At 43.2% G+C, this 20815-nt stretch overlaps 1 protein-coding gene across 3 annotated transcripts in view; it reads left to right on the forward strand.

The window, feature by feature from the left end:
* Positions 1–20815, forward strand: part of SH3RF3 (SH3 domain containing ring finger 3) — a 236959-nt gene that overhangs the window by 136938 nt on the left and 79206 nt on the right. For all 3 annotated transcript variants that reach the window (XM_072347454.1, XM_072347435.1, XM_072347445.1), the window contains exons 2-3: positions 7859–8134; positions 14450–14545. In XM_072347454.1, coding sequence (XP_072203555.1) covers positions 7859–8134; positions 14450–14545 — 372 coding nt within the window. The remainder of the gene's footprint in view (positions 1–7858; positions 8135–14449; positions 14546–20815) is intronic.

The raw sequence follows: 20815 nt of genomic DNA on the forward strand, positions 1-20815 counted from the left end.
ATTAGACATAAGGAAAAGCCTTTTATCTCAGAGCGGTCAGGCACTGGGATGGCTGCCCAGGGAGGTGGTGGAGTCGCTGTCCCTGGCAGTGTTCAAGAGGCATCTGGAAGAGGAGCTACGAGAGATGGTTTAGAGGCCTGTGGTAATAATGGTAATGGGAGGACGGTTGGACTAGATGATCTTGTAGGTCCTTCCCAACCTTGTGATTCTCTGATTCTGTGATTCTAAATATTGATAGGCACTAAATGATTGGCTGAAGCAGCATGGGATGTGCAGGATATGTGAAGCTATTTTAGTCGTGATTATGAAATCAGATGAGCTCAGCATGGGACACTCTCATAGGCAAGTTTTTAAATGTCCTGAGAGAGATGGTGTTGCATCATAAAACCGAACTCCTATTTTGATAAAGCAGAAGATCCTAAAGATACCTATTTGACAAGCTGTGCAGCGGAAAGCCTGCTGTTTCTTTCTCAGTTGTGCTGCAGGCATTGATTACAGTCTGAAAGTCTGAAAGATTTTTTTAATCTTGGTGTGTCCCAAGGTGGACCTTTCAAGGTAAAATGTGAGTTAGGCCTGTATCCTGTCTAAATTACAAAAGAACCTTGAAGGCGCTGTTCTCTTTATAAAGCAGTTTGTGTTCTGTTAACCCACTGCTGAAGACGACTAAACGTGTCCTTTGCTTTTTGGTGATCGGTGTTGCACTTTTCCTTTCTCTGGGTTAGCTGATGGACTGGAGTGGTGCTCCCATTGGCTTGCATTTGTTTAGTCTCAATTTGCTGAGCATTTAGCATGGTACCTTCATGCTAAGTGCAGAAAACACTCCTGGAAATGGGAGATATGTTCCTCAACTGGGCACTTCTCTAAAGAACACCCCTAAAGTGTTCCCTAGATCTCACAGCACCTCGGAACAGTTTCAGAGAGGTGAGAGGTGTTTTGCCTCCTGTTCTAGGTAGGAGCTGGGCGTAGTGCTAGTCCATATTGTGTCAATGGGACTGCAGTGCTCCGCAGTAGTAGCAGCCAGGATCGGGACATAATGGTTACGTCTAAGTCCTTGGTTAAAGGAAACAGTAGAGCTTTAATTTAAATTTTGTTCATACTGGGATTTATTACTTCTTAATAATAAGCATGACAACTGCATAGAGTATATGAAGCATTAGGTTCTATTTTTGTTCTGTGAAGAACTACTTTTTGTGAAGCGCTGCTTTTATTGTCAGCTTCGCTACTTCTTTGCTCAAAGATGATTTTGAAAAGATTGCACCTTCAAACTGTGATGTTTTCGGCTCTTAGTAATGGTTCCCACCGAGCAGACTAATAACGCGTTGCTGGTTTCCCTCTTTGCTACTTTGTATCAAATTAGATTATCTTTAATTAATTTTCCTATCGCTAACGTTGTGTGAATGAGTGTGGCAGTGTCACAGATGTGCTCTGTCATGTCAAGTGACCCACAGGCAATCACTCTTCTTAGCAGTCATACATAAGACAAACTTCTGTTTTTGTTACAAGTGCATTGGCTGAAGTGTGTCCCAGCCTCCTTGTTTTCTTCAGTGCGTTGCATTCTCGTTGCTTTCTGCCCTGTTAACAGAACCACAGACTGGCTGATGCTGGCAGGGCCCTCTGTGTCCCTCTGGCCCACCCCCTCTCCAGCAAGGCCACCCAGAGCAGGGTACCCAGGGCCACTGCCAGGCAGCTGCTGGAGATCCCCAAGGAGGAAACCCCACAGCTTCTGGGCAGCACAAGTGCTCCTGTGGGAGCCTTTTCTGTGCCAGTTAGTGCCCATGGCCTCTTGCCCCAGCACAGGGAACCACTGAAAAGAGTCTGGCTGTGTACTCTGTGCACCCTTCCCTCAGGTATTTATAGACACTGATATCTAAAATCTGTACAGCTGAGGCAAAGGCACGTGAGCTCTATCTCTCATTTTTTTTTATCTGGGAAACACCTGCAGAGTTTGTGTGCGAGCCTGTGCAAGTCCTTTAATGCTTCTTCTGCCTCTTCCTTCTCTTCCCCGTGCCTTCCCTGCCTCAATTTCTGTATCCATAGAATGAGAGTAGGAGATCTTGTCATGTTCTGGTGGTCCTTATTTTCAGAAGCCACAGAAGGAATAAATGCCTTGTCCAGTCTGCCAGAGACACCTGTGCCCAAATGACACAGTTTCCGTGTTTAAAGGCAGTGGTCTGGGATTTAGAAGATTCACTTCAATTCTTGACTCAGCCAGAAAGTCCCTGTGTATCTGAAGGTTATTAAGTGAGATGCTCTAGAAAGATGTTAAACTGAAGGCATCTGCAGCTGTTGTGGGTTCATGCCCAGGAAGAAAGGAGTATGGGCAGGATGGGTCTGTGGGGTGAATGGAGAAGAGCAATGGGGCAGTGAACAGTCCCTACTGCCCCCTGCTTTGTCCTTTGCCCTGACTGAGCTGCTTGTTGTGTTTGCTGCTGGCTGGTCCAAACTGAGTGGAGGCCACCAGCAGTTTGTTTGGGAGATTGCTCCCTGCTTCCCTATCCCTGAGCGTGCTGAACAGATGTTTCCCCCTTATGATTTAAGTCACTTCACTTGAGTGGGTGCTTGCAAAGTAGTAAGGATAAGCGCCCAGCCAGTCTCCTGTTTGGAGATCTTGTTGGTCTGTTGACCACACAGTCCATGTCCTCTCCACCACAGCTGATGTGATTTGTGAGAAGCTTCCGTGTGTGGCAAGTTACCATCTGCTGCAGGGTTACCCATCTTGCTCACAGGCAGCTTCCTGCAGGTCCGAAGGCAGAAACACAAACCCATGGATCACCACCGGATCTCTGCGTAGACTGTGATTTGCGTGATGCTCCAGAGTAAATGAGGCAAAAAATTAACACAATGTGTTTTAATTATTATTTATGCCTTCTGCTAGTGGTTTGTGTTTAATTACAGTTTAGTTACAAATGTGCAGACTTTTCATGACTTCTTCCTTTCTGTGTCTTTTCTTCTCTCTATTTTTTCTTTGTGTTTTTAAGTACAGCTTAAAACAATTTATCTGTCCTTAGTAGTGGTGTTCCCTGGCTGCTACAGCAGCATGTTATGGATCTGTTTGGTTTCATTCCTGCTTTAGTGTAGCTTTGGCTGTGAATGATGCCATAGAGCAGAGGGAAAGAAGCACTCGAGCACTGTTGGAAAACCTTTTGTGTATTCATGGTTCTTTTATCCTCTTGAATCAGTGCTCAGGATGAGGCTGCAATGCAGTGCGCTGGCAGCATCATGCCTGCCTTTGGTGGGCACCCTTGCAGCAGAGGGGCGGAGGTTTTCCTCCTTGCACTGCTCAAGCCACACAATGGTGGGTGAGGAATGCTACCCTGCAGCATCAGCATGGGTTTCACACAACTGATAAACAGTCTGTCTGTTGGATGGAGCCATGGCTGCATCCTCAAGAGGTTTCTTGGGTTTGGGGAATGTGAATGAGTACTTGATACGTATGGAGGCTGAGAGCGAGTGACGGTGTCGGGTCGTAACATTTCTGTCTGGGTTTGGTAGCTGGAGGCCTTTCCCTTTTGTATTTTACATTTGGATTCTTACATACTACAATGTTCTGATACCAAGAGTTAGTCTTGGACTTTTCTCTTGTGTGTTTGTGAGCTGGTAAATCTTGTCGGCCTCTCTGGTGATTTTGCATGTGGGATCTTGATGCTTTCTTTAGTGTCCCTAATTGTGCATAGACCCAGAAACTACGTGCATACTCACCTCAGACATCCAGATTCTGTTTGCTATCTCAAGAAAAACTAGTTGCATACAGCAAAGGGTGTGAAATAGAAAAAGCCGAAGGGCAGCAAAAGTACCTACAAAACATGCATGTGTCACTTTTCCTAGAGTGGCCACCTTTATCAGGTGCTGGGTGCAGAAGCTGGTGGGCTTGAAGCTCACATTGCTTTTGAGCCCATTGAGAAAACCTCTTTTCCATTACTTTTGGAAACCTAACACCTGCTCTACCTGTGCAGCTCATGCTCTACAAAGCTTTCTACTGGAAGAATTTATTGGAAATAAGCACGTTTGTGGATTTTCTTCCCCCTCCTTTTGTTCTTCAGGATACGTATTGAAAAATTCTCCAGCGTTGCCACTTAATTGCTTCATGGCTGTTGTTTGTCAATTTGCCAGCAGGTTTCTGCTTAACTGCTGCCATTTGACGTTGCTGAAACACAAATGCAGAATGACTGAGTTGCCAACATATCATTAAGTCTTCTGCGAGGGGCTTTTCAGCATATTAACGCTTCAGGCTTTTACGTCACTATTGATTGCTGTGAGTGAAAAGAAACCTTTGGCAGCATTCAGCGCTGTGCCAACCAGCATTTTCTGGCAGGAAAGCAGAAACTGGCCGTTGCCATTGATATGACTTCATTCTTTCCTTCCTTCCTTCCTTTCTTCCTTGCATTCTTCATTTCTATACACGCCCACATGAAGTATTGAAATTTAATACACATTCTAGCTGAATTCCAGGTAGCCTAACAATAAATCAAGGGGTAAATTGGTTTCTTAATGCATGGCCAGAGACTGAGGCTGTTTCATTTGAAAGCTGTTGGCATAGTGCCTGACTAAGTCCCACGGTGGCTGGGGATGGGGTGCTGGGACAGGAGAGCAGGACAGGAGGGGGCATTGGTCTGGTCCCTGGGTAGGGGACACCACAGGGGACGTGCTCCCTTGGATGAGGGGAGAAGGTTTGGCACAATGGACCTTTTGGGCATGCTGATGATGACGACAATGTCAGACCAAAATGCTGAGGCAACGTCAAGAGGCAACAGGAAAAGGGCTCAGGGGTGAGGTTTTGAAGAGAAAACGGGGAGTACTCACTCCTCAGTAGGGCTAGGGGATTTGCCCATGAGTCCTGGTCAGTGCCCTCACCTCTGGATTAAGGGCGTCCAGTGAATGAGAGCAGAGTGGTTAGGCCAGAAGTACCTTGCACAAAGATTTGGCAAAGTTCAATCCCATGAAGATTTCCAGCAATGACCTGGGTGTTGATGGGGAGTGATGTTACAACTACTGAAGAGCAGCAGCCGTCATTTTAGTTCTGTTTTTGAAATATTCTTAATGCTCATTTCTCAGATATAAAGAGGAACTTTCCGAATCCAGTCTTTTAGGCATGTACAGATTAACTAAAAGTAGAAACAATAATAAACTGCCCCAAGACCTGAATTCATTATGTTACTTAACTGATTGAAAGTCTACTGAAAGCTGGACCTTTAGGCCAGAAAAATGTCTGAATGAGGAACCTTCGAGGGTTTATTTTGTGATTTCCTTATTTTTTTCCTTGTAATTGTGATCTTGGGTTTCTCTCCTAGGTTGGCACAGGCACTTCAAGCTTTAGAATGGAAAAGCAGCTTTATTGGAAAATTTTTAGGGTCTTTTTTTATTTTTTTTTTTTACCTCTGCCTGGGCAGCAGTAAACACAAGCTTTATCTGTGTTGCTTTAATCAAAATGGCCTTAGAGAAAGGCTGGGAAAGGTCTATATTACAGCTGTTTTTCAGTGACAGGGTATCTTTTTGACTACACAATAAGGGGGAAGGGAAGGGCTGGGGTTTTTGTTGTTGTTTTGTTTTGATTGAAAAGCTGTGGCTCAGAATGAGAAATGCGGTTAGGTGGTAAATGGAAACGTTTCATTCTGGAAGCACCTTGCCACTGGTAATTGCAGTTTCAGTACTTCTGTGCAGACGTTCTGTGAGCAGGGCAGTCCCCAGCCAGATGATGTGGTCCGTAACAAGGCCCATAAAAGAGAACAGGAGCATGAAGCACCTGAACTGCAAATTCCCTAGGAATGCCCCATTAGTGTTTCCAGATAAAACAATGCCAGATTTCGGATCCAAGCTGTTGTGTTACAATTTGCTTGCTTTGCTTAAAAGTCTGTGTTTTCATCAGATTAAGGAATAAAGAAGCACCTGAATCATTTTCTAGCCAGCTCAATTAATTAACAGTAGAAGCCCAGCACATACTGTGTAAGAATTGAGCTGATGACTGGTGAGACTGCATAAAACTCAATTTCTTTTTCTGTTGTTCTGGGTACTGTTCATTTTTAACAAGGCAGAAATGAGGCTTGGGAGCAAAAAGGTTTAAAAGTAAAGAAAGTGACATGACCTTGATTCACTACAGAGACGTCAGGAATAGGAAGGCCCCATCTCGGGCAGGTGAACCGGAGCATGCTTGCCAGGCTTGTGCCTGGATCAGCAATGGTTCAGCACCCACTTGGCAGAAGTCTTGCTCCGTGCTTGATTAATTGTCTTCGCCAAGCATGAGTTAAGGTAATACGTCTTTTGTTTGTAGATTTCCTCCAAGTTGCATAGTCTTTCTTTCAGCTTAATAACTTTTTAAGATAGGTGATGCAATCCGTGCTTTGCCTAACGTGGCATCGTGTGCTTAAACTTCAGAATGCTGGGAAGAGAAACAAAGCTTTGGTGTCAAGGGTGTCACTTTGATGTCACTGTCCTGACATTGGAAAAAAACGTGTTATCAATGGGATGCTGCCACTAGTTGATTTTCTGTGTTCTTACACTTTTTGTTATGTTTGAAGGAGTTTCCAATGTACTGGTTTTCAAGCGGGTACCTTCATTCATACTCAGCAAAACCAAGAAAAATACAGAGGGGAAAAAAAGGAAAACAGTAAACGGGTAATGAGACAAGTCATCCAAAAGAGATCAGATCCCTGTGCGGGGAGCATGGGGTTAGGGTTATACAGATATAATTCCCACTTCACTTCTTTGCTATGTGATGCAAGCAGGAGTTTTTACATTCACACGCTAACCAAGACCTGTACAGCTATTCGGTCCTGTACTAGCAAGAAGAGCTGGTTAATGCCCATGTATGAAGAGAAATGTCACAGGGTAACACAGTGATGCACCTTTTCCCCTGTATGGGTCATTCTGACTATCACAGAGCTGCCTGTCCCCACAGCTGCTCCAGGTAAAGGGCAAGGCACAGGCTGGGCAAGCTTTGCTGCCACAAAAGAGGTGTCAGAGCCGGAGTGAGGGAGTCTTGCGCCAGGCCAAATCCACCCCTGGGGTGAATTCTTCACAAGCAAGGAATTTCCACCGGAATAGGTTTCTGTTTTTTATCACACTGATTTATTCGCATTTTGGGCTTTTTTTGCTCTTTGCGTTGTGATTTTTTTTAAGTCTCTTTCTTTTAATGAGAGCGAAAGCCTCAGAGCTCTTTTTAGTTCTAAAAGAAAGATTTGACGCATTCTGTCTATTCCGCTTTTCCCCAGGGGCATTCAATTCATAAGCAACAAAGAATATTATAACTGTTTACAGTAGCCCTCAGTGAACAGCATGAGACTTGGGGATTTGAAAGAAGGAAGGGTATTTGGCTCCAGAATCAAAAGCTAAACTAAAAGCTTCAAACTCAGAAATGTTTGGAGTTCCTCAAACAAACACCACGAAAAATTTTTAATTCGCCAGCTTCTAAGATCGTGTGAATCTTCAAGCTGCTTTTGTTTCATTTATCTTGCTGTACCGCACAAACCAAAGCAGTCCCAAAGGTCGTAATGTCTGATGCTTTACTTTCGGCTGTGCCACGCTCTACTCGTTTAATCACAGATTCCTGCTGTCAGAGCAACCTGCGCCAGCGGACAGAAGGTGCTGTGGGTTTCAGTTGGACCCAGAGAGCACTGCCAAGCCACTCTGTTGCCACGCTGCTGACTCTGGTGTTGCACACTTACCTCCTCCATCCCACTACCACTCACATCCTCATTTTTGTGTAGGATTCAGAGTCCTGTGCCATGTAGCAGGTCGCCACAGCTATTGGGGTCATGTGGTCATGGATGATTACTTCGCATCTAGCTCCAGGTGACTTTAAAAAAGAAAATAATTGGCTCTGGCTGGAGTTTTTCTAATGCTGTTGTGTATTTTGCATTCCCAGAGTGCTTCTCAGCTTCCCTACGGCAAAGCTCTCTACACATATGAGGGAAAAGAGCCCGGAGACCTCAAGTTTAACAAAGGGGACATCATCATACTGCGGCGGAAAGTGGATGAAAACTGGTATCATGGGGAGCTCAATGGCAACCATGGCTTCTTCCCCGCCAGCTACATCCAGTGCATCAAGCCGCTCCCTCAAGCTCCACCTCAGGGCAAAGCACTTTACGACTTTGAAATAAAGGATAAAGATCAAGACAAGGATTGCCTGACCTTCACCAAGGTAGGGGAATAGTGTTTTTTCCTAAACAAACAAACACAAAAAGACCTGTTTGGAATGTGGCTCTTGAGACTGTGCCTGGATTTCCTTCTCTAAGTAGGGTGCCCCCTCATGCCCTGTGCTGAAGGACATTGATGTCTCCTGACATCTCCTCCATCTCCTCCTCCCCAATTGGGCAGAGCCCAGTCGCTGCTCCTGCAGTGTGCCGGCCAAGCCCAAGGGTAGCATCCTTGGGAAGTTGCTCTCTTTTTGTCTAAAAGATGGGTCACTGGGATAGCTCATGGCAGGTACTGCGCAGTTAACATAAAGCCAGTGCAGCTCAACTAGTAGAAGAGGATACGTTCTTCACGGTGATGCTTTTCTCTCTAAAAAGCATATATTTCATCTGCATCAAAATGTTACGCAAGATCTTCCAAATCTCAGGAATAAAAAGGAAATGGAAACGTGTCCATTACTGTTCCTTACTGAATCAGATGTTTCTGTGTTTTTTTGCTTAAAAATGCCACGGAGCTTCAAAATGTTTGTTTCATTGCACCGTATCCCAGTTAGCAACAGAAACACGCTACCACGATGTATTGCAGCATTTCCTATTTTAATAACAAAAACATGGTAAAAGAAGGCATTTTAAAAAGTCTTTGATTTTTTAAAAACGGAACTGTTCCATAAATTCCATTTGGAATTAGGGAAAACTGAGATATTGTCATTTCCTTTGGGTTTAAAATGCCACGTTTCCTCATTTCCCTCCACCTCCCCTCCTGCTTTCTGCTTCAATCACCCCTTCCTTGCAATTTGTGTTGACCTTAGATGGGATTCATGGATATCTAGAAACCCATAGTAAAATAAAGCATATCCCCTAAGGTTAATTTATGGCACTGAAAGCCGCAGCGAACCTGCTCATTGTCATTTTCTATTTTATTTTAGCTGTCTGTGGCTGTTACAGTATCACATAAAGTAATAACAGTTATGCTGGAAATGAATATGAAATAGATGATAAAAATATCCTTCACCAGGATTTTACTGACCTCCTCTTTGGAGGCTACTTATTATAGCCCAATGAATTATTTGCAGCATATTATTTTCTCACCAAATATAACATCTTTTTCAATTGTGCCACATTTCTCAGCAGAATGCAATTTCCTAGAGCGTGTACTTTCTCATATTTATCTAACAAAAGATTTGCAAGCATTTTTGCTCTGCGGTGAGCAAAGTGTTTGATTGCAAACACTGCAGACCCTGTTACTATACAGCCTCACTGGAGCTGTGAAACTCTTGAGTGAATGCGCTGCTTGGTGGGAGCTGTGCATGGACAAAGCCAGGAGTTACCTCTGAGACACTATATATATTGATACTGTATATGTACAAATATACTGAGACAGATCTGTTGGCACGCTGCCCAGGTAGAGGTACAATAGTGGCTTATTTTCCTCGTCTGTCTAAGGTATTCATCACTTGCTTGATAGAAGCAACACATTTGGTATGGCAGGCAGTGGTGGTCTCTTTTGTTCCACTGGGTGCTGTCTTGGGTACTTTTGTGTTTGGTATATGTGGTGCCATTTATTAGTATCCTCCCTTTACAGCAACTACCTTTGTATACTGATAGTTCTCATTTTCTTGGCTGCCCATTCCCATAGGCGTTTCTTTTTGCTGTGTAGCTCTAGTCTCAATCTCTCAGTTTTCGTTTTCTCACCCCTCTTGTTACTCTCTGCATCCTTTTATCCCGGTTGTCTTTGTTTTCCCCAGAGAGGGTTTGGTTTCACTTCTGCTGCTGTTTTCTTCTTTAGTTCCTTCCACTATGAGCACTGTCACCTTGTAACTGTTTTTATGTCTTGCCTATTGTTCTCTCTGACAGCGAATAATCTATTTTTCATCTTGGGACTTTACCCTCATATTTTCATCGCATTTCCCAGTGCTAATTTTAGCTGTCACCTGTGCTGATGAAGGTTCCTGTTTAGCTCAGATTTTAGATCATCTGCTGATGCAGCCAGTTCCTCTGCACAGTCACGGGCACTGCGTTGCTGCAGATGTGATTTGGCACTCACTCAGAGCAGCAGTCATCATTTGAATGTCCCAGTTTGGGTGTGAAGATGCTGGATCTCAGTTTCATTTACACTATTTTCTCTTTCCTCAGGTAGGACAGTTGCAACTACACACCATTCATACAAACTAGTGCAACCTCATTGTGTCCCATATACCATTTAATGCTACCAGACTTTTATAATTGGATTTTATTTATAAACATATGATAAGGGAGAAATTTCTTCATAACTGAATCTACCAGAAGACAAAACAAACATAGAGATTGTCTGTGTTATTATGTTTTGTTGCTTGTTTGCTGGACTTTGCTTTTCCCCATCCTCTTCATTACCATGCAGTTAGGATATTTGCTGGTTGCAATAAAGGAAAACAAAGAAAAGATAGTTGGGATTTACTCTCTGTAGGCTTTTTTTTTAACATTAAGGTGTTCTGTTATACCAGAGGTGATGTACAAGGAAGTGAAATATGCTGTACACTGATCCTCAGAGGGCTTCTGCTGTTTACCTGTTTCCATCTTCTATCTGCAGAACACTCTACAGAGAAAAGGCCAAAGATAAATCAGTGATAGTAGTTCTGTACATGTGGTTGTAGGTGTAAAATTGGGAGGGACAGACCAACCTCCCTCCTGAGCATCCAGGGCAACAAACAAACCTTCCATTCTCTTACGCTGTGTGCACTGCTTCCCTAACTCCTTCTCCCTAATTAGCCGTAGGTAAAGGCAGAGGGTCCTGCCTTTTCAGGCACCACAAGAAAATAAATCACCCTGGGTACACAACTTCAGGTATATTTTCCTCAGCAATTAGCAAGGATCAGCCAAATCAACCACTGAGCAGTTACATTGCTCTCTGTAATGACTGGCTGCATCCCTTGGTCAGTTTAAGTCCAGCAGCTCCTGATTCTCTGTAACATAGCTGCTATCAGCATGGAGCATCTCGCTACTCACCTTTGAGATATGCTCACTGAACACAGCTTGCTAATGCCTCCTTAGATGATACTGCTGTATGAGCCTGTGCTCCTGCTATGTCTTTCAAAGAAATGACCCATCCTTACTTGGGCTAGGACTTCTGATACAAGAAGACACTGATTTCAGCTCCAGCAATGCACATCTGGAGTAATCACATGGCTGGCTGGCTGGCTGTGTCGTTACTCCAGCCTCAGAGTCCATATTCAGCTCAGTTCTATTCTGGTGTTAGACCATGTTTGCATGAATGAGCCCAGGTGGCCCTTTGGAGGTTGAGTCCCAGTGGCAGATGAATTTCAAACCTCCCAAGGCATCAGCTGTTTCCTATACTTCGTTGATCATCATATTTCCAATCCCATCATCCATTTCCTTTATTTCTTTTCCCACCATTTTCTCTCCCAGCCCACACTGATGTTTAACAAGTCTTGTGCCAATCCTGCAGCCATAATATCCTGTACTGGTGCTTGTCTGCATCCCAGGCCCTTAGCACTCAGCATTGGCAGTCTTTGCTTTTGAGAGAGATTGCCATGCTGTAGCTGTCAGCAGAGATGCTCGCTGCCATCCCGCCAGTGCCAGGATCTCCCCACAGCTGGAGATGGAGCTGTCATTTTGCAGAATAGCAGGCGCATCTGCTCGATATTGCTTTGTTAGTGGCCATTAATGACTAGAGTAAAAATCAGACTGTGAGTCATGACTATTTTTGGACACAATTTTGTGCTGTTTTGTCAGGAAAAGGGTTCATTTTGCCATCAATCAGATTGCTTTTTGCATGATTTATCTGTTACTTATTTTCTGACAATGGTTATAAACTGGCAGCGTGGGTCCTACGCACCTGGCTGGAACAAGGCTGCCCCATGCTGGTGAATAAGGAGAGACTTCAGCAGGTAATAGGGGAGCAAATAATTAGAGACTTTAGCAACAGGCACAGAAAGAGCACAAAGTGTCTTTTTCAACCTCGAGTGGATACCATTGGCTTTTGAAACGAGTCTTCAAGCTTGGATTCACTTAATGCTGCCTGGAAATCAATTTATTCTATGTGAAATAGTGAGGTTCAGCAAGTTTAAGTGATATGCCAAGAGATCTGTGGCTCTCCACTATTAATGATACTTTTGGGAACCTTTCGAAGAATTTATAGGTATCACAGCTATCCAACTAATTTAAGACATGAACTGTTTTAATGTTGAAGCTTTTGCCAGCCCAGTGTGTAGAATGATGTTGTGGGCTGTGAATTCAAAGAAGCTTTCTATTAACAAAGAATGTCAGGAGATGTTTCAGGCTTTGCTGTAATTCCTGGAGATTTTCAGCACCCTTCTGAAAATGAATTCTGTAATGGAAAGCATTCTCGAGGATTTGCACTTTGCTCTCCCACAAAAATGCACATTTCGAAAGTCAGCATATCTCATTATGTGAAACGATCTGATTTTCTCATATGTGGCCACGTTCGACAGCCAAACTTGGCAGAGCGGAACTAAAATCAGTGAATAGAAATGCTTCCAGATTTCATAAGTCCATAGAAAGCAAAGCTGGAAGGGATCTTCAAGGCTCACCTGTTCCCTGCCCCATCCCTGAGCAGGACCAGCACAGGATCCACCTCTCCTGCCGTGTGCCTGCCCAGCCTGCCGCTGGAATGGAGACTGCACAGCTTCTCTAGCATGAAGTCTAGTCAAGGATTGATGGGGTTTTATAGTTCAGAAGTTTTTTTCTCAATTTCTTATGTGTGCATGTGCATATATGCAGCATAGAAGATACATGAATGTATATGTAGACGTATAACAAAAATGTAGGCTCATCACACGCTGTGTTTTGTAAAAAGTCTTTTGAGAAAATAGGTTAAAAAAACGCAGGAAGTAAGAACACATATAGCAGGTTCTTGAAGCAATGAAGTCTTCTATTTTCCACATTTACCCTCTTTACCTAGATTCTAAATTTATGATAATCGCTCTTCTGTAAGAGCATGTGGAAACTTTGCAGAGACACATAATTGTCAGTTCTTTACACAGATCAAAAATGGTCTGTGCAGACACAGCTTTGGAAGGGAATGCTTATCCTTTTCTTCAGGAAATTAAATGCACAAATTCTTTTTGCATCCTTCCAGCTGTAATAAATAGCTGAAAGATTCAGTGTGCGGCTGCTTCTCTTAGCTTTCCCCCTAATGGATTGTTCAGATGAATAATTCAAAGGAAACATTTAAACTATTTGGAAGTGCACATGTTCACAATGCACACGTTCAAAACAGCACAATATGCCCATCACTGTTCTGCTTGTTTTCTGTCAATTTAAATCTGTGGTCTTGAACAGCCCGGGTTAGGAATTAGTTTTTCCTATTTGAGATCTAATTGCAAAAAAATGTATTTCCTCTCACCTAGGCAGTTCACATTGATAGCATGTTACATGAAGATTTGTATACCACATGTATATATATGCTTTTGTTTTCCCAAGGTGTTGAAAGCGGTGAAGATAAAGTGAGAAGGACAAGGAACTCTATCTCAACTTTCTGGAAGAAGACATTATCTTCTTTCTTACAGATTTCTGCACGGGAACAGAGGAAGCTTGGATGGCATGAGAGGACTGACATACTGGCAAACTTGGCTTTACAGATTCTCTCAGCCCATTTCTTTCCTGCAGTTGCAGGAAAGCCTCAGTGGGATTTGGGCACAAAGGGTTGCTTGCAGCAGCAGCTGCTGCAAGCAGTACTAGGGCAGGGCCTGGCTAGCAGTTGCAAACTCAGCACACAGCTGTGATACCACAGATCTAACAATAAGCTAACATGCTCATACAGAAACACTCAAGAGTTTGTTTCTAGTCATGTGAGCTTTTGTAATGACTAGCATGCTTTAGGTTTTAATCTATCAGAAAAAGCCCGGAACAGTGTAAATCTTACTTACCTACACTTTTCTTGATCTCCTGCTGTATAGTCACAAAATAAGATCATCTTTAGCTGGGATTTTTTGCAAGATGGCTTAGATTAACTGTGATATTATAGTGTCATTGGTTTTACAAAACTAACTAACTAAACTGAAGCTGATCCAACAGTTGAATGCAACTTGTTTTTTATTGTTGTTTTATTGTTTTATTGTTCTTTGCTGTTTTACCTGCTTTGCACTTTCATCTCCTGTTTTGTTGTTGTTATTGTTTTTTACAAGGGAAAACCTGCATTCAATGCACTGGCAGTGTAATCTAGTTACCATTGGATGCTGTGCCCAGGACTGAGGGAACATTTCTACATGGCTTATGGCCTTCTTCATATGCTCTCTCCCTAAGATGTCATGGCATCTTTCTAGTGGAAAAATCTGATGACATATTCTGTGTCTCTCTGGTTTTAGGATGAAATCTTGACAGTCATCAGGAGGGTAGATGACAACTGGGCGGAAGGAATGCTGGGTGACAAGATCGGTATTTTCCCTATCCTTTATGTTGAGGTAAGTCTATGACAGATGGAGATGTGTGGTTCTGTGAATGTCCTGCATTGGTTTTCACACAACAAGGGCAGGCTAACCTTGGAAAATCTTGAATGAGAGGAACAAAATATACCAGAATAACTGAAAAGGGAAGTGTTGTTGTTCTGCCCTAAGGCACTGAGAATACACTCTTACCTTGGTCATAGAATCATAGAATCATAGAATTACCAGGTTGGAAAAGACCTTGAAGATCATCAAGTCCAACCGCAGCCTAACCAGTACCCTAACTCTAAAAACTCTCCACTAAATCATATCCCTGAGTACCACTGGTCAGTTCAGTTTGAATCAGTCAGCAAAATGCATGCCAGGAACTGCTAAAGTTTCGGCATTTCTGGTGTAATCTCTTCAATACGTATGGGTAATGTGGAAGGGACCACAGCCAGACATCTTGTGTGCACCAAAGGAGAGGCAGGGGCTGCTGGAGGGTGGGAGGGTTTTATTTTTTGTTTTTTTGTTTTCCCTGTGAGGAGCTGCAGCTGCCATCAGGCCTCCATCAGCTCCTCTGCTCTGTGCTGAGCACATCGAGGGGCCTCAGCTGCTTCTCACACACCTTGCCCTACAGACCCTTCCCCACTATCACAGTCCTCCTTTGGACACTCTATCAGCATTACATCCTTATGCTGTGCACCCACACCTGCACACGGTGCTGGTGAGGTGAGGCCATGCACACAGAGCAGTTCAGCTACTCCCCTCACCTGGTGGCAGTGCTGGGCCTGGTGCACCACAGGGTGCAGTTGTCTCTTTGGGCTTCCAGGGCTCACTGCTGGCTCACATTCAACTTCCTGATAGCCTGAACCCCCAGATCCCTTTCTGTGGGGCTGCTCTCCAGGCTCTCATCCCCCAGACTGCACATTTCCTTGTCTACATGCATAATTGGGCACTTGCTTACACAGTTGGTGGTTGCCTAGCCCTCCAGTTTGCCAAGATCACTCTGCAAGGCCTCTCCTCTCTCAAAGGGGTCAACAGCTCCTCTTAATCTAGTCTTGTCTGCAAAGTTACTTGGTATGCACCCAAGTCCTACATCACATGGGTGCTGCCGTTCCCCACTGGATGCTCGATGATCCCAAAGCCACCCAGCGGAATTGGTGTAGGCTCTTGCTTCTCTCCAGTACGAAGTATCTCATACACAGGCACAACAGAGCCTACCCAAGCACTGTTGCATGCAGCTCTGATGCCTGCATCCTAAATTACTTCTCCAGATTTCTTAGTTAATGGCTTGAGATAAAACAGAGATAATTAGTGCCTGAGTACCTAATTATTAACTCCAACAATGACCAATTTGGAATAAACCATTATTAATACACGTTGCATTCCCACAGTTGACAAGAACAATGATATTAAAACCAGAATGTGTAGGAGCCATTATTGGAAAAACAGCTGCTGCCCATAAGTTAATGACTAGTTTTCTTCTATTCTGAGCATGTGAAGACCTTTTCAGTTTGTTGTGATTAAAACAGACAACTAGAATTTCTCCCAGGTCTCATCCTCTTTCCTATTGTCTTTCAAGCCCCTAAGGGGGGTGGGATGGGGAGGGTGACCATAACTTTGCTATGGAAAATGTGAATAGGGGGACCTCTGTCAGACAGCCACAGTTACACACTGCCACCTTTCCACAGGGTCTAGTCTCACCTTCAGGCTGCCAGTGCTTGCACTACCTGCACACCATCCAGCATCCCCATTGCTCTTCCACCCCTAGGTATCTGTTCTCTTTAATTACTGTGCCTGTAGGATGAAGAGTTCAAAGCCTCAGCTGAGCAGACCGTTGGGAAGAAATGCAGTGTTGTCTCACTGAAGTTCACGGTGCACTAAGTGTGCCCCAGACAACCATGGAGGAATAAGAGGCATGGTTGTGTAGAGGCAGAAAATCAATACTGGAAGTTTTTAAAGAGATATCAACATCCAGTCACCCAGCACCCAGGGATAATGTGCGTAGCAATGTGTATGTGCATTCATATATAGACATACACTTATATAAAAAGAAAGTACAGCTATGTACCTTAATGTACCTGTTTACATGAATATGCACACACATAATTTATCTACATAAATTTGAAATCACAATATCTGAAGGGCATTTTCAAATGAGACACTTTGATGCCATGGATGTAGTACATGTGCCATGGTTTGTAAAGCCAAAGAGGAAAGATCCTCCAGACATGAACATCAGCTACTTATTTCATCCACATCCCAGAGGATGGAGGCCTTTTTCTGAGTATGAAATGTGCTTATGAAGCTATTGGAGTTTTATAGTTATCTCACTGTTGCCAGGTTGAGATGTTACTTTACATCAAAAATTAGGAGGAATCAGCAGGCCAAATCCCAATGAATTTTTGAAAGTCTCAGTGCCAATGTTTATAAAATGAATCCATTAAACAAGTAGTACTTCCATCTAAAAACACTCCTCGAGCCTGTCCAAGTCCATTAAGTGGTTTTTAGAATCTTGGCAAAATGTGCAGAATAAGCAAAGCTAAACTCACACAGTAGCCTTTCACTTGTGTGAGCCGATCAGCTGAAGCGTGTACGATTTTGCATGCCGCCCAAAGCTGTGGATGGAGCAAATCCCAGCCCAGAGTCCATCTCTAATGTCAGGCTTTAATGTCCCCAACTGCTCCCACAGACCAAACAAGGCTCTCACTACAGCAGGCAGAGCTGTGCTACAAAACAAGCTGATGGCTCAAGGATACTGAATTTCTGCATCTGTGAGGGCAACTTCCAGAACAAGACTGTAGTGTCATAAAGCAGTGCCACAAAATACTAGAGGAAGACACCCCGCAGTGTTCTAGGAAGTCTGTTATCTCAGCGTTATGTGTGGTTGTCCAGATGTACAGTGTAACATGACATTTTTTTATGCTTTATTCCTTCAGTGTCCAGCACGGGTGCTTGTCTGCCTGCTGTGCCTGACAGCTCCCTGCAGAGAGGCTTTTTCCTGGCTCTGTGGTGTCATCTCTGTCCCAAACCACAGTAGATACACAGTAGTATAAGTTATATTGATTCGCGGTTCACAATGGTGACTGCTACAGAATGAGTCACACACAATATGCTGTCAAGGGAAGTTTGCACCTTTTTTTTACAATTATTTCTTGTCATACTTCATCTCCAGTAGAAGCCTTTTGGGCTGATCATTTGCGTTTCAATTTGTCAGCAGAAAAATAAATCCACAACACAATCAAAACCGATTCTCAAGGTGCTTTTTGCCTGGAAATAAACATCTTATTAATAATCTGTATGGTCTGCAGTCCTATTCTTACTGTGGAGTGTTTAGGACCTGTAAGGAATTCAAAGCCCTAACTGGATTTCTTTTATTTTACTGTCCTTGAGCTAGCTCCTTCATTCTTAATAACTGCTATTATCTCTGCTTGGAAGTTATAAGTATAGTGCTGCTACGTATAAAATTGAGAACAACGAAGAACAGTGATGAAGCATGTTCTAATAGATGTAGCTATGCAGGACTGAAAGTTGGGGGCAACAGTGTGTCGAGTATTGGAAGGTCCGAATCCTGTTCTGATGGCTGCGAACTACAAAAAGCAGATTTGTTAGGCCAGAAAGCCAGCCTGCAGCCCCAGAGCAGAGAGGCATTCTCCATGATCAAGAAGCCTTTTGAGTCTGTGGTGGAGCAGGGCAATTACGAGGAGCGCGGCTGTGACTGTAATATCAGCACATTACAATTGATGAAGTGCCAGCCCATTGTAATAATGTTTTATGGCAGCAGGGGCACTGAAAGCTGTGATTAAGTCATATTAGGAGTTTTAAAAGTCTTTTTACAGAGCAGCGAAGCAGAGTAATGGGGATCTTCTCCTGTTCTCAACAGTCAGAATGAAGAAAAGGTAAAAAGGAGGTCTTGAAGAAAGGAGGAGGAGAGTAGGCAGACCTGATGGTCTCCATGCCCTGCAGTGTGGATTTAGAAGACTCCCTCGAGACCCGGGGAGGTGGAGGGGGAAGTCTTGTGAGTCTGTGTTTAGAAAGAGTGCAGCCAAAAGGAAAAAAATAATAATCTAAAGCTAAATTCATTTCTTAATTAAAACAATGATTTTTCATGCCAGAATTAACTTTGCAGTGCAGATCTCCACATGTAACAGCTTTGTACTGTAGCACTGAATCTACCAATCACTTTAAAACAACTCACCCCATACAGGGGTACCCAGGAACATTTGCCAGGATCCCAGCCTGTGAACACTGCTTAGTGTCACAGAGACCCATCTTTCCAGCAGAATTTGTCCTTAGCCGTATAACTATTTGTTTTGCTGAGGGCAGCCCTTTATTAGCCACCAGATGAATGCAGATGTCTAGCAGTTAGCACACCTGCATGCGTGCGTGTTGAGTTAATGTGAAAACCACGTGTTCCAGGAAGAGATGGAGAGCCGGTCTGAAAGCAGCAAAGCCTTTTCCACAGCCCAGTCTAAGCTTTGCTTCACTTTGAGATTGTTCAGTGTTTTCCTGGTGCTGCGGCCCACAGTCAGACGTTCCATCCAGATGGTGGATTTTGGATTGTTTTTTCTCTACCAGATATCCAAATATCACTCTAGATACTTCTTGTCTGTGTTTTCCCTCTCCTCAACCTGTTCTGTTCCTCCTGCAGCTGCAGGACAGATGGACCCCTGTGAGACTCCCACAGTGAATTCAGCCTTGAAGCCTGACCCGTCATTTGAAGATATGTTTGCTCTTTGGAGCAAATCTGTACCTTTCACAGTCCCTTTTATGACACCCTTCTAAACAAGGAAGCATACAGTAGCAAGGTTTGTTTGGTACCATATCCGAAAAACACTGCGTTATCTATTCTTAAGGACTGCCCAGATTTTTAGCCTTGCTATTATCATTTAATGCCAGTAAAAATTGAGGCTTTTTAGAAGAGGATAAAATGAAACCGTAGATGATTTTAGAAAAGCTGACTTACTAAATCTCAGAGGAGCAAATTCATCCCAATAGTAAGTCGGTGTAACACTAATGAGTTCAGAATTACACCCATTAACATCTGAATTGATTCCTTTTCTCTCTCCCTTTGTGTGTCAGCTAAAAATGGAATAAGAACCTTGTAAAGCTGGCAATAACATAAACTCTAAGAGGTGTTTGGCTAATTTCTATTGAAAAGCTTTATTGGTAGGCATTTTCAGATTTTGTTATTGCATTGTTTTAGGACTCTCATCCCTGCACCTCCATGGTTTCTAAAAAGTTGGTGCTACTTGATTTCCCCTTGCATAGAAGATGGTTGAATACTGCAGGATACTTTCTGGTATCAAATGTCTACATGAATGGAGTATAAAATCTAGTTGCTGTGTTTCACGTTCTAACTTAGAAGTGCAGAAGTTGTGTTACAAGCTGCAAGACAGACCTCAGTAAGAACCTATACACTTACTGCTACTTTCATGTCAATCAGTGGATAAAACTTACTGATTTAAAGTGCTGTCACGTACGTACAAAGTAAAATAATTTAAGTAGCTTCAAATAACTGTGATGCCAGTCAGCAAAGCTAAGAGTATTAGCAGTCAGAAGGGAGAAGGAGATTAAATATTCAAATGTGCTTCTGTTCGTTAAGGGAAACTTTGGGTGTCTGTTGCACATTTCTGAAATACGTCCATCTCCTCAGTTAATTGTTTTCACTGCTTTTCCCATTTGCAATCTCTCCAGAGTATATAAATGTATAGACCAGGCACCACCCTTCCAATCTTGTTCTGGATGTATTGCCGACAGAAACTTTTGTGCTTTCCAGATGAAACTGGGAAGCCTAAAATGAAAGCTATGGCCACAGACCTGGGATTTCTCAGGTCTTAGTGCAGACCGACGCTCTAAATAGAATCATAGAATCATAGAATTACCCAGGTTGGAAAAGACCTTGAAGATCATCAAGTCCAACCACAGCCTAACCAGTACCTTAAAACACATATTTACTTTATTACTGAGGACATAGGGCAGTCATTCTTCCTAAGCAGGCTCCGTCTATTGTGCACAACAGTAATATACAGTTCTTTTGTAAGCCAGTCAGGAATGTTCTTCACAATAGTCAATGTATTTGCATCTTGTACTGCTACTGGACTAGGAACTTCACTAGTTTGGGAGTCATATATGCGTTATTTTTAATCTCTGTCTCACCTTTTCTGCATAACAGCTCAATGTCTTCTTTTCCCTTTTAGTTATGTAAATAAACAACTTTTTGCTTTTTGTCTTAATATCCAATATAAAATGTATACTAATATGACTCTGGGCAATCGTTTTGTTTTCCGGTTTTCTTAATCTTAA

The sequence above is a fragment of the Excalfactoria chinensis genome, chromosome 1 (assembly GCF_039878825.1).
Source record: "Excalfactoria chinensis isolate bCotChi1 chromosome 1, bCotChi1.hap2, whole genome shotgun sequence".
Classification (NCBI taxonomy): Eukaryota; Metazoa; Chordata; class Aves; order Galliformes; family Phasianidae; genus Excalfactoria; species Excalfactoria chinensis.